Consider the following 11,966-nt stretch of genomic DNA (forward strand, 5'->3'; position numbering starts at 1 on the left):
CTGTTGCTCATGAAATTTATTACCAAAACAAACAAACCTGTACAAGGGATCTTTGTTAGGTGGCCCCACCCAGGCCAGGGGGAACTCTGAGGATGAATGAGGCTGCCTGGGAGGGAGAGAAGGCAGGATTAGGTGTGCTGCCTTCCCCCAGGCCTCTCCCCCAGCCCTCCCCATCGGAAAGTTCTAGGGTCCCAGCCCTAAAGCCTCCCCTATGCACACTCCTGCCCGATAATAGCTAACATTTAGAGAGTGTTTATAATGGCCAGGCCCTGTGGCAGGTTCTTTACCAGTTCCTCATTTAATCCTCTCATCATCCCTGAGACAGACGCTATCATTATCCCCGTGTTCCAGACAGTTAGCTGAGGCTTAGAGAGGCTGTCGGTTGCCCTAGGTCAGGCGCTGGCCGTAGCAGAGCTGGGACTGACGCTGGAGCTGGCCTGTGTGTGAACCGCACCACACGGCACCACTGAGACCCCTACCACTCTTGATTTTTACCTGCTCGGGTGACAGGAAACTGAGGCTCAGAACAAAGGAGCAGTTGCCTTCTGCAGAAGGCAGGTGGGGGTAAGAGGGGGCAGTCCCCAGGAACCGGGAAGGTAAGCACCACTCGAGGGGACTGCATGACTCTGGAACCAATGGGGAAAAGCTGACCGGTTCTGATGCCAGCTGTCCCCGAGACCCCAGTCTGTAAGGACCTTCCACTTCAGTCCATCCTGGGGTTCCCCGAGGCTGGAGGGATGAGAGGCCCCCAGCCCCTGGCACTGCCACCTGCTCCGAAATCCCAGACACCACCACCCCTCCTAGGCAAGAAGGGCCCATGGCCCTGCTCCATGCATGCCCACCCTGCTGCACAGCCCCAAAGTGACCTCTGCTGGAATCTCTCAAGGCAACTGCACTCTGCCCCTAAACTGGGGTGGGCGGACGGATGGGAGGAGGCTACGGAAAGCTAAAGGAAGTTCCTGTGGCCTGGGGCGGTGGAACTGAGGCAGCTGCAGGATTTCACGGGGCTGGCGGAGGAGGAACCAAGAGAGCAAGTATGTGCAGGAGCCGGGAAAGGCTACGGGTTATTGGGCATAGTTTCGCTGGGACGTGACCCAAGGTGGAGGGCGGGGGAGGGCAGGAGCGGCCGGCGGGCACCAGCCTTCGCTGCCCAGAAGGGGCTAAGCCCGGGCAGCTGGCTCCCCCTGCTGGAGGCCCGACGGGAAGCGGGAGACCCGCTAGGTCCCCTATCTCCCTTCCTTCCCAGGGCAAGACCAGGCCTTCGGACCCCTGATGCTGTGCACGCCTGGCAGGCTTTTATTAGACTTTGCACAGGGACTGATGGGCAGACTTGCAAAGGAACAGCTGGGACCAGGCTGAAAGTGGGGGGGTTACACAGCCTCCAGTAACACAGGTGTGGTGCTGCATGTCTCCACACACAAGTACACACATACTCACCAAGTACACAGCCCACTGCACAAGGACAGAAAGGACAAGGTAGGTGGCCGCAGGGTTAATGCTGCGCTCTCCTGCCCTCAGGCCCAAGTGGGATCAACGCCAGAGAGGGCCCACCACTCGACACGCGCCCATACAGTCAAACACAATCAAACCAAGCACAGTTTACAGAGCAGCAAGTTCAGTGCCAATGAGTGCAAAGAACAGCCAGTCCTCCGATCAGGGCTTAGTCACAGCAAACATTTACCCAGCCTGGCTCCTCACCGGTGCAGCCAGTGCACCTCTCAGCTGGGCTGTCCCTGGTCACCAGGAAAGCAAACACATTTCAGCACAGGCCTCAGCCCAGAGTTATTAAAGAATCCCAGACTGGGGGTGTGGGAGGTTGTCGGCTTAGAGGTTGAGGCCTTGGAGACCTGAGGGTCCTGTTAGAATGCAGAATTGGATTCAGTGGATGTGGGGTGGGCCCGGGAGTCTGCTCTCTCTAATGGGCTCTCAGCGAGGCTGATGCCGTGGTCCTGGACCACACAGCAAGGGGCAAAGGATCTAGACCTGTGGGTCTCAACCTCAGCTGTGCCAAGAACTCCCTGAGGAGCTTTAAAAAGTTCCATCTCCCAGGCTGTGCTACAGACCAGCTAAATCATTCCTGAGGGTGAGACCCAGGCATCGGGATTTTTAGGGCAGCCCAGGCAACTCCACTGTGGTGGAACACCACTGACCTAGAAACCACCATAAGGGATGGCAAGGGGTGGGAGGGTGGAGTCTGTGTGTTTGGTCTGAAAGACATAATCTCTATAATAATTTCATTTTATATTTGGAAAATGAAGTATGTGTGCATATAGGTATGTGGCTATATACATATATATAACCAATCATAGAAAGTAAAAGCTTGATTAAAATCTTCCTGGCCAGCAGGGCACCCAGTGTTTGAATCCCTTCTGCAAAATTCCTGATAGGGATTGAATAATTTTCCTGACAGAATTTGCTACCTAACAGGCAGCTCTCGTATCAGATCTTTCCTTGTACTGAGATGAAACACACTTACTTCCCTGTAATTTCCAGGAGCTACAGATAATAAATGTAACCCCTTTTCCAAATCATGGAAGGCAGCAATTAGTAGGGTAAAATGTTGTAACGAGTTTCTACCAGTTAATGCCAGATTAAGCCCCAAACAGAATTTACAGGGAGGAGGGTGGGGTGTGGGAAGGAGGGATCAGGGCAGTTTGGAGAATTTGAACGGCAACAACCAAGGCTGGTTGCCTCTCAGCTGCCACTGATGATTTGCCACAGTGACTCCCAGACTCTGGTCTCTCCATTCCCAATTTCAAATTGTGGATGAGAAAATCTGATTGGTCAGGGACCAATCGGCTTGGGCCAGTGTGACCAGTCACATGGTAACAATAAGGGCTGCTGGGGGCCACCCTGTGTCACCGGAGAAGGGAATTACACCAGCTGCAACCCCCAGAGGGAGCTGTTACAATAAAATGTAGTCAAGGCCAAGAAAGATAACTATGAGATTATTTTCCATTTGTGATCATCTGTATCCTTCGTTCATTTCATTGGACCAGCTAATTGAGAGCCAACTGGGTACAGAGACCAGAGGACAAGCTCTGAAGTGGAAAGCCCAAGCATACAGTACGGGAGGGAAATGGGTTGTGTGTAGAAGGGTCTGGCTCCCCAGGCCACACCTCTGCGCATCCAGCCCCAGCTCCGGTGCAGCCGACAAGTTCCAGAGTCAGGGTGCAAGTCTCTCATAGAGCCAGTCTGCGTCCCCATGGTGGGTCATGGGTCCCAAAGGGGAGTCTTCCGGCAGGCCCTTCCGGAAGACAATCCGGTCATGCAGGCGGTTGGTTTGGCCTTGCCAGAACTCTATTACTTGCGGGCACAGGATGTAGCCGCCCCTACAAAGAGAAGCAGAGGTTTCACTGCTCCATGGATTTTCCCAGCCAGGTCCCTCCTTCCCCCAATCCTAGAGCCCCTTGAGGGAAGTCGCTGGGATACCTCCTCCCTGGCTTGCCAGGGAGGAGTAGATCTGTAATGCATAGGGCAGCTATAAGTAAACATGGGGGTCCTGGTGTCCCTTTCCAGATGACCACCAGGTATCACTCACCAGGATTTTGGCTTAGGCACCTCCTGTTCCTGGTAGAGGCGCACCAATTCTTCATTCTTCTTTCTCAGATACTGTTTAGGAAAAGGAGAGGAAGGAAGAGCCGGGCCCAGTCAACGATTCATTCAATGACCACTTACAGAGCAGGTGCTCTGTTCCAGGCCACTGGGGGCACAGGTGAGCAAGATAGATGGCATCTGTCCCGCCTGGATCAACAGGAGGCTCAGGCACATAAAGGAGGCTCCCCACCTCCTCTTTTCTAGGAGAGAGGGGCCCTAGAAGAACTGGGGCAGTTTCTGGGGATGAGCCAGGCCCCCACAGCACAGAGGACTAATGACAAGCCCCACTCACCTCCCGATTGGGGATCACGGAACTCTGTTGGCTGACCGCAGCACCAATCTGGCTGCTCTTGGGGCGGGAGTGGAAGTAGCGCTCAGCCTCCTCCTCAGGCAGCTTATTCACGGGCCCCTCCACACGTACCTGAAGATCGACAGCCCAGGGGAGGAGAGGTTCAATGCCATCTGTCCCCCCAGCCCATGCCCTATCCCTCTCTGTTCTTTTCCTTATTTACTGCCCCACCACACCCACTCCACTAGAGCACCTAATTGAGAGCTGCTTCCGAGAGGCAGAGGGTGTTAGGCCCAAGCAGGATGCTTGCCCAGCCTGGGAGGCTTCCCTGGGCTCATCCATCAACCCAGCCCCTCTCTACCGTGGCCCGCTGCAGGCTGTCCTGGACACCGAGCACTCACCTGACGGTTAAGAGGCTCCCAGTAGAAGACAAGGGAAGCAAAGGGGTTGGAGTCCTGAAAGAGAATGCATAGACAGCCATCAGGACAGGGAAAGGACACCATCAGCATGCAGGGTGGAAGGCAGGATTTCTGCAGGGCGAGGGCCCACAGCAGATGCATTCACTGTAATGTCTCCCCTAAGCCTCAAAGGCAGGCCTGCTTTTACAGAAGTGGACACAGACTCAGAGAAGTTAGGTACTTTGCCCAAATGCACACAGTAATAGTAGAACTGAGTTTAAAAACCAAGCCAGTCTGATTCCAAAATGAGGCTTTGCCATGTCGCTCACTTACAGATTTGCAAGTCCTGAGAAATGCATTTGTGGCTGGCATGGACTCAAGGAAGGCTACTGATTTGGGATTCATTCATTGAATGCATACCAGTACCATGTGCCTGACACCAGGCTAGGTGCTGGGGATGCAGCCTCGGCCCACCCCCCCAGAGCTTACTGATTAGCAGGGGAGACAAAAATCAATCAGATAACCATATAAATTAGTGTACAGTTACAAATTGAAAAAAAAGGGCAGGAAATTATGAGTTATAATGACAGCAAACAGCACAAGGGGCTGAGCCAGTGTAGGAGGCAGGGAAGGTTTCCTTGAGGAACAGGAGTTAATGAGGTGAACAGATGATAGAGGGTGGTTAGAATGAGCATTCATTAACAGCAAAAAGAACATCAGTGCAAAGGCCCCGAGGCAGGAAGGAGCCTGAGCACAGAGAGACATGGGGTAGCATGAGAAGGCGGTGGAGGAGGGAAGGGCTAGAGCATGTGGGACCCAGGAAGGACTGACTGTGCAAACTCACCAGTTCTTTTCCTTTTCGACTCTCGAAGTTCGTGAAGAAGCGGAAGCCATCCTTGCCAAAGCCCTTCAACAGCAACATGCGGGCAGAGGGTTTTCCATCTCTAGAGGCAAGTGGCAGAGCACTGTGGTCAGAGCCCACTTCGATGACCCCCCCCCAAGATGTCTGCATACCCCCCTTCAGCTGTGTTCCCCTAATCTTTTTTTTGCTCTTTTAAAGAATTTATTTTACACCTATTATACCACACAGTATGGCATTTTAAAACACTAACAGGAGGAAAACCCTAAGATGGCAGCTAGGTGAGACAGGGCAAAAAAACACCTCCGTGAAAAATACTAGATAAAAGCCAGAAAGTGACCCAGAACACCACTTCCAGAGCAGCACCAGCCAGACAAGGTCTGCTAGAACCACAGGGGCCATGAACTTGGTGAAACCGGGAGTCTGTATTCTGAAACGAGTGAGTAAGCCGGCTGAAAGACCCGCAGCCACACTGCAGTGTGGGGAAGCCAGGGGTTGGCGTTTGGAGACCGACTGGTTCTTTTAAAAAAAAAAAAAGAAAAAAAGGAAAAATCCAGGAGCGGCTGCAGTTGCAACGGTGGGAACCGTGCAGTGAAGCTTGGCAGGAGCGGGCTGAGCCAACCTGTCGGTGTCTGGCACAGAGGAGAGCCCACTGCTGATTCCCTCAGGGCCAGGGGAGTGGAGGGGAGAGCCAGAAGGAGACAGAAACCCCGCGGCTTGCAGCTGGCTCCCCGGCGGGCTGGAGACACTCCTGCCTGGGGCCGTGCCCACAGCCCAGAGCAGCGCCAGTTGTCCCGGAGCTGGGAAGGAGGAACTGTGTGTGTGTGTGTGGGGGGGTTGAGATGCCCCATTCAGCCATCTTTGCATAAGGCTGACAGCACCCCTGCACGGCCCGGCGGCCCAGGGCTTCCCTTGAGGGACGGCATGCACTTGTGATGTAGCACAGCCTTCCCTCTGCAGAGGTCCTGGAAGATCACAGCTGAGAAGGGGGCCCGCTCGGAAAACCCAGGGACGCTACATTAATGCTGGTGGTTTGTGGGTCAGCGACAGAGAGGGTCTGGGGCAGAACTGAAATGAAGGCTTAGACTCTTGCAGCGGCCTTGAATCTCCGGGAACACCTGGGGGGTTTGAATATTAAAGCTGCCCTGCCTCCCTAGCCACCCGGACACACACCTCACATTCAGGGCAGACGGCTCCAGCAACACACCCAAACTGAGTTCACCAACTGAACCCCACAGGAATCATTTCCCCACACAGCACAAAGACAAAGTTGAGGAAAACTGACTTGAGGGGTATAGGTGACTCGCAGACGCCATCTGCTGGTTAGTTAGAGAAAATGTACGCCACCAACTTGTATTTCTGAAAAATTAGATTGGTATTTTTTTTTTACAACTTGAAAGAACCCTATCATGCAAAGCAAATGCCAAGAGGCCAAAAACAACAGGAAATCTTAATGCATATGATAAAACCAGACGATATGGAGAACCCAATTCCAAACACCCAAATCAAAATATCAGAAGAGACACAGTACTTGGCACAATTAATCAAAGAACTACAATCGAGGAACAAAAACATGGCAAAGGATATAAAGGACATGAAGAAGACCATGGAACAGGATATAAGGGACATAAAGAAGACCCTAGAGGAGCATAAAGAAGACATTATAAGAGTAAACAAAAAAATAGAAGAACTTATGGAAATAAAAGAAACTGTTGGCCAAATTAAAAAGACTCTGGATACTCATAATACAAGATTAGAGGAAGTTGAATAACGACTCAGTGTCCTAGAAGTCCACAGAACAGAAAATGGAAGAACAAAAGAAAGAATGGAGAAAAAAATTGAAAAAATCAAAATGGATCTCAGGGATATGACAGATAAAATAAAACGTCCAAACTTAAGACTCATTGGTGTCCCAGAAGGGGAAGAGAAGTGTAAAGGTCTAGAAAGAGTATTCAAAGAAATTGTTGGGAAAAACTTCCCAAACCTTCTACACAATATAAATACACAAAGCATAAATGCCCAGAGAACTCCAAATAGAATAAATCCAAATAAACCCACTCCAAGACATATTCTGATCAGACTGTCAAATAGTGAAGAGAAGGAGCAAGTTCTGAAAGCAACAAGAGAAAAGCAATTCACCACATACAAAGGAAACAACATAAGACTAAGTTGTGACTACTCAGCGGCCACCATGGAGGCGAAAAGGCAGTAGCATGACATATTTAAAATCCTGAGAGAGAAAAATTTCCTACCAAGAATACTTTATCCAGCAAAACTCTCCTTCAAATTTGAGGGAGAGCTTACATTTTTCACAGACAAACAAATGCTGAGAGAGTTTGCCAATAAAAGACCTGCCCTACTTCAGATACTAAAGGGAGCCCTACTGACAGAGAAACAAAGAAAGGAGAAAGAGATATAGAGAATTTTAACAGACATACATAGAATCTTACATCCCAAATCACCAGGACACTCATTTTTCTCTAGTGATCACAGATCTTTCTCCAGAATGGACCATATGCTGGGACATAAAACAAGCCTCAATAAATTAAAAAAAAAATTTGAATATATTCGAAGCACATTCTCCGACCACAATGGAATACAAATAGAAGTCAATAATTTTTGAATTGTAACTCCACTATTTACTTCCTACATGATATAAAATACACAAACTCTAATGACAGATCAGTGGTTTTGAACTCAATGTAAAATATGTAATTTTTGACAAGAACTATATAAAGGTGGGGGAATGGAGGCGTATAGGAACATAGTTTATGTGTCCTGTTGAAGTTAAGTTGGTATCAAAGAAAAACAAGAATGTTATGGATTTAAGAGGTTAATTTTAAGCCCCACAGTAAACACAAAGAAATTATCAGAGAATATGACCATAGATATGAAAAGTAGAGTATGGTTAAGAGAAATGGGGGAAGGGGCAATGGGGAGTTAAGAAATGAGTGTAGGGTTGCTGTCTGAGGTGAAGGGAAATTTCTAGTAATGGATGGTGGGAAAGAGATAGCATTACAACATTCTAAATGTGATTAATTCCACTAATGGAATGCTAGGAAGGGGGTGGAATGGGAAGATTTAGGTTGTATATATGTTTCCACAATTGAAAGAAAAAAAAAAAAAAAAGGACAGTCTAAATAGATGACAACTGAATGCCAAGGATGACCCTGGATGGGATCTGAGGATGGAGGACAGGAGGCGCAAAGGGACACAGTTGAGACATAAGGAAAAAAAAAAAAAAAGAAATATAGAATGTAAGCTTTGTATCAATGTTGAATCTCTTGTACTTCTTAGCTGCATTTAATGGGATTGCATAAAAGAATGTTCCTGTTCATGGGAATTGTGTATGTGAATTATAGTGTTTGTTCAAGGATGTGTGCAGCTAGCTCTCATATGTTCAGAAGACAGAGCAATAGATGATGGATGATGGAGGGAGGGAAAGAAATAGCGGTGTGACAGCATGTTAAAGTTGGTGGATTGGGGTATCAGGGGAGGGGGGTCAGGGTATGCTGGAGTTCTGTGTATGGGGTTTGTATTGTTTTTGCAACTGTTCCTATAACTTTGAATTTATTTCAAAATTAAAAAAAAAAAACAAAAAACTGACACATAACTCACTAATAAGATAAAGCAAAGACAAAATTGTGTATCTTCTTAGAAACAAGATACACCATCACTTTATAGTCTTCAAACATTATTGCACTGTAAATTCCATAATTTGACAGTACATTTGTGAAACAGTCTGCAGACAACTACTGTTTTAACAAAGAACACTTTTAAGTAGACATGACTGTCCTAAATTGTTTATTAGGTATGAATTTTACAAACATTACATAGATTATTGGTAACAGTGGAGCTGGAGAGTATTGCGCCTTCTCCAAGCTGCATGGCAAGAACCACCAATAGTGTGGTGCAACTTGTGGCCCTTTCCAAGACCACGGCTCTTGCGGCCTGCAGAAGTCAGCCCACGCATCTCCCTGTGCTTATGGAAGGGCTTGGTGATCCACTGGGTGTCAGGATTTCTTCTGATAGCTTTATGGAATGGATCAATGAGGATAACCTCAAAGAATTTGCATGTGGAATCTTCATCAACTCAGTAAGAATTCAAGATTCTCAGCACCCCACAGTGGCGTCCAGCTCACTCCTCAGCAACAGACTGAAGGCTTCGAGCAAATTTCAGCTGGTTAACACTAGGATGGACAGGCTTGCCGTAGGTTGCAACCTTAGGAACCGGGCATTTGTGGCCACCACGGCATACTCGAATCCTACAGATGACATAACCTTGCTTGGCCTTGTATCCCAGCCCGCGCACTTCATCTGGCCGGGTGGGACGCGGGGCCCTGTGTAGTGCAGAGAGCTGGCGGTATTGCCAGCAGCGGACCCTCAGAAGAAAGCGCATCACATCGGACTGCTTCTTCCTCCATAACTCCTGTATGTACTTGTAAGCACACATCTTGGCTTACCTCAAGGCTGCTGCCAGACGGAAAGGCTGTGTTCCCCTAATTTTGCACTGTCTTGGCACTCAGGCTTTCAGCCTGCTCCACCCACTCCTACTTGCCCCTGGGGATTTGTCCTTGAGGTACAAGTATGCCACCCCTGCCTGGGTCACTAAGGGTAGGGACCATCAATATTACAATCAGCCAACAACTAGGGATCACAGAAGGTGCAGTTATGTCAGGCCCTCTGCTCGGAGGTCTGGGAAATACCTAAGGGGTACAGTGCAAGATCTTGCCTTCAAAGGCCTTACATGTCAATGAGGGGGGACAAGAAGAGCTAAATTAAAGGCTAATACATGAGATGTCTCAAGGGGTGTATGATTAATTGTCAAGTGAATGATGTAGTCAAGCACTATAGCACTACGCCAGGTCTCAAGAGATGGAAAGAGCTTCATGTAGAGGTCCCAGGAGAAGTAGATCTTGAAGGATAGATGCGAACTGGGTATGTGGGGAGATGCAGAAGGCGGGGGGGGGGGGGGGATGCATCAAAGGCAGACATGATGGAGCACTGCATTTTATCACTGAATTGGAATTTAGTGAAGTCTCGCTGTCAGTTTACAGGTAAGCACATCGAGGCTCCCAGAGGACAAGTGACTTTCTGAGGACAGGCAGCATCTGAACAGAGCTAGAACCATATAGCGAGCATCCATCAAACTGAGGGCTTCCTAAGTTTCCTACTTCATCAGTACTCACCCACTTAGGGACCCATGGCTGTGCTCACCTGGTGCAGGTAGCCAGACACATGGCATTGGCTTCCCCTATGTCAGGACACTGAGCAGCCTCCTCGAACCAGACAGAAAACTGCTTCATGGGGTCCAGGGAGGTCAGGTGAGCCTCCTCAAATGCCTGGGAAGGGAGATTTTTATTTGATTTAATGAACACACATAGCGCTTACATTGTACTTAACATTGTTCTCAGCACTTTTCAAATACCAACTCATCTAGTCCCCACAAAAACAACCAGAAAAGCAGTATCCAGGAAGTAGTTCTGTTAGCCCCATTTTCCGGGTGAGGAAACTGAGGCATATAGAAAGGTCAAATAATTTGCCTGGTCACACAGCTAGTGATGGATGAATCAGTTTCATGTTCTGAGTATCAAACCTATCTATGCATTAGAATCACAGAGGAGCCAAAAAAAAAAAAAAAAAAAAAAAGATTCCTAAGCTGTACCCCCATAGATTTCATTCAATAAGTCTGAGGTTTAAATGAAAACTGCATTTTAAACAAGCATTTCAGAAATGCTCACATGCAGCCAGATTTGCATGGCTCTGGGACCCACCCAACCCCAAAACAGTTCTCTGGACACCTATCCTAAGGAGGGAGGAGGAAAAGAACTTCAAGTGGTAAGTGGAAGGGACTGAAGGCAGTAACAGCTAAGAGTTCTTATATTTTAGTTATCTTATTTATCCAACACTTACAAATTGTGTATCAGTGTTCTAAGCTCTTCACAAATATCTACATACATAACATCCCTACAAGGTTAGGTACTATTGTTTTGCAGATGTGGAAACTGAGGCCCAGAAAAGTTACGTAAATTGCCCTAGGTCACCCAGCCAGGAGGAGGCAGGATTCCAACCCAGGAAGGCTCTAGTTCGAGCTCTGATCCACCCTGACATGCTGCCTTTCGATCTCACCTCTATTCATTTTTTCCCAGATCCCCCTCCCCTGTTGGTTGTCTCTGAATCTTCCTTCTCCCAGGAGGGTGACCCTAAAACCTCCTTGCCCCACAGGGGTGATCCCAGAAACTCCGCTGTTTCGCCAATGCGTATCACGGCAAAGAATGGAGGCTGTCCCACAGCCTCTGGGAGCATAGCCATATGATATCGATTTCAAACTTCTGCCTCCGCAGGAGAGGACTGCCGGCCCCCAGAACCCCGCGCCCCCTACGGAAGGTCCCGGCGGCCGCACCTCTCCGTCCTCGCGGTAACTCTTGCGCATCGGTCCCAGGTCCATGACAGTACCGCGACTGCACAAGTGGCGGAGGTAGCCCGGCCAGTCGGCAGGTCGGCCGAATGTCGCGGCGACACCCCGCAGCACGCACGTCATTGGGGAGGGAGGGCGCCCGCCACGTAACGCGGCGTCACCGGGCGCCGGGTTCCGTTGGATTCGGAACCAGTTTCTCAACCCGGGAGCCTACCCCGGGGAAAGAGGAATTTGCCAGTCGCCAAGCCAAGCTAACAGGTCCTCAGTCCTCGGAGCCAATAAGAGTCCAGGATCGGAGGAGGGAGACAAACGTGGAAAGGTCATTGGTTGGAGTGTTCCGGGAGCGAGGCCAATTAGAGCGAGAACAGAGGAACCCAGCGGCCAATGGGCAGCGCTACGGGGGCG

The 11,966-nt window shown here is 49.2% G+C and overlaps 1 protein-coding gene and 1 pseudogene across 1 annotated transcript; both read right to left on the bottom strand.

Annotated features, from left to right (window-relative positions):
* Nucleotides 1-2,483: 2,483 nt before the first annotated feature.
* PNPO (pyridoxamine 5'-phosphate oxidase) lies at nt 2,484-11,791 on the bottom strand. Its single transcript, XM_037808548.1, has 7 exons — nt 11,547-11,791; nt 10,361-10,485; nt 5,129-5,228; nt 4,288-4,341; nt 3,890-4,018; nt 3,542-3,612; nt 2,484-3,332 (listed from the first exon to the last, which is right to left on the bottom strand). The coding sequence occupies exons 1-7, from the start codon at nt 11,682-11,684 to the stop codon at nt 3,167-3,169; spliced, it is 783 nt and encodes a 260-aa protein (XP_037664476.1). The 5' UTR covers nt 11,685-11,791; the 3' UTR covers nt 2,484-3,166.
* Nucleotides 8,931-10,085, bottom strand: LOC119513383 (annotated as a pseudogene).
* Nucleotides 11,792-11,966: the final 175 nt, after the last annotated feature.

Source organism: Choloepus didactylus, chromosome 18 (assembly GCF_015220235.1).
Source record: "Choloepus didactylus isolate mChoDid1 chromosome 18, mChoDid1.pri, whole genome shotgun sequence".
NCBI lineage: Eukaryota > Metazoa > Chordata > Mammalia > Pilosa > Megalonychidae > Choloepus > Choloepus didactylus.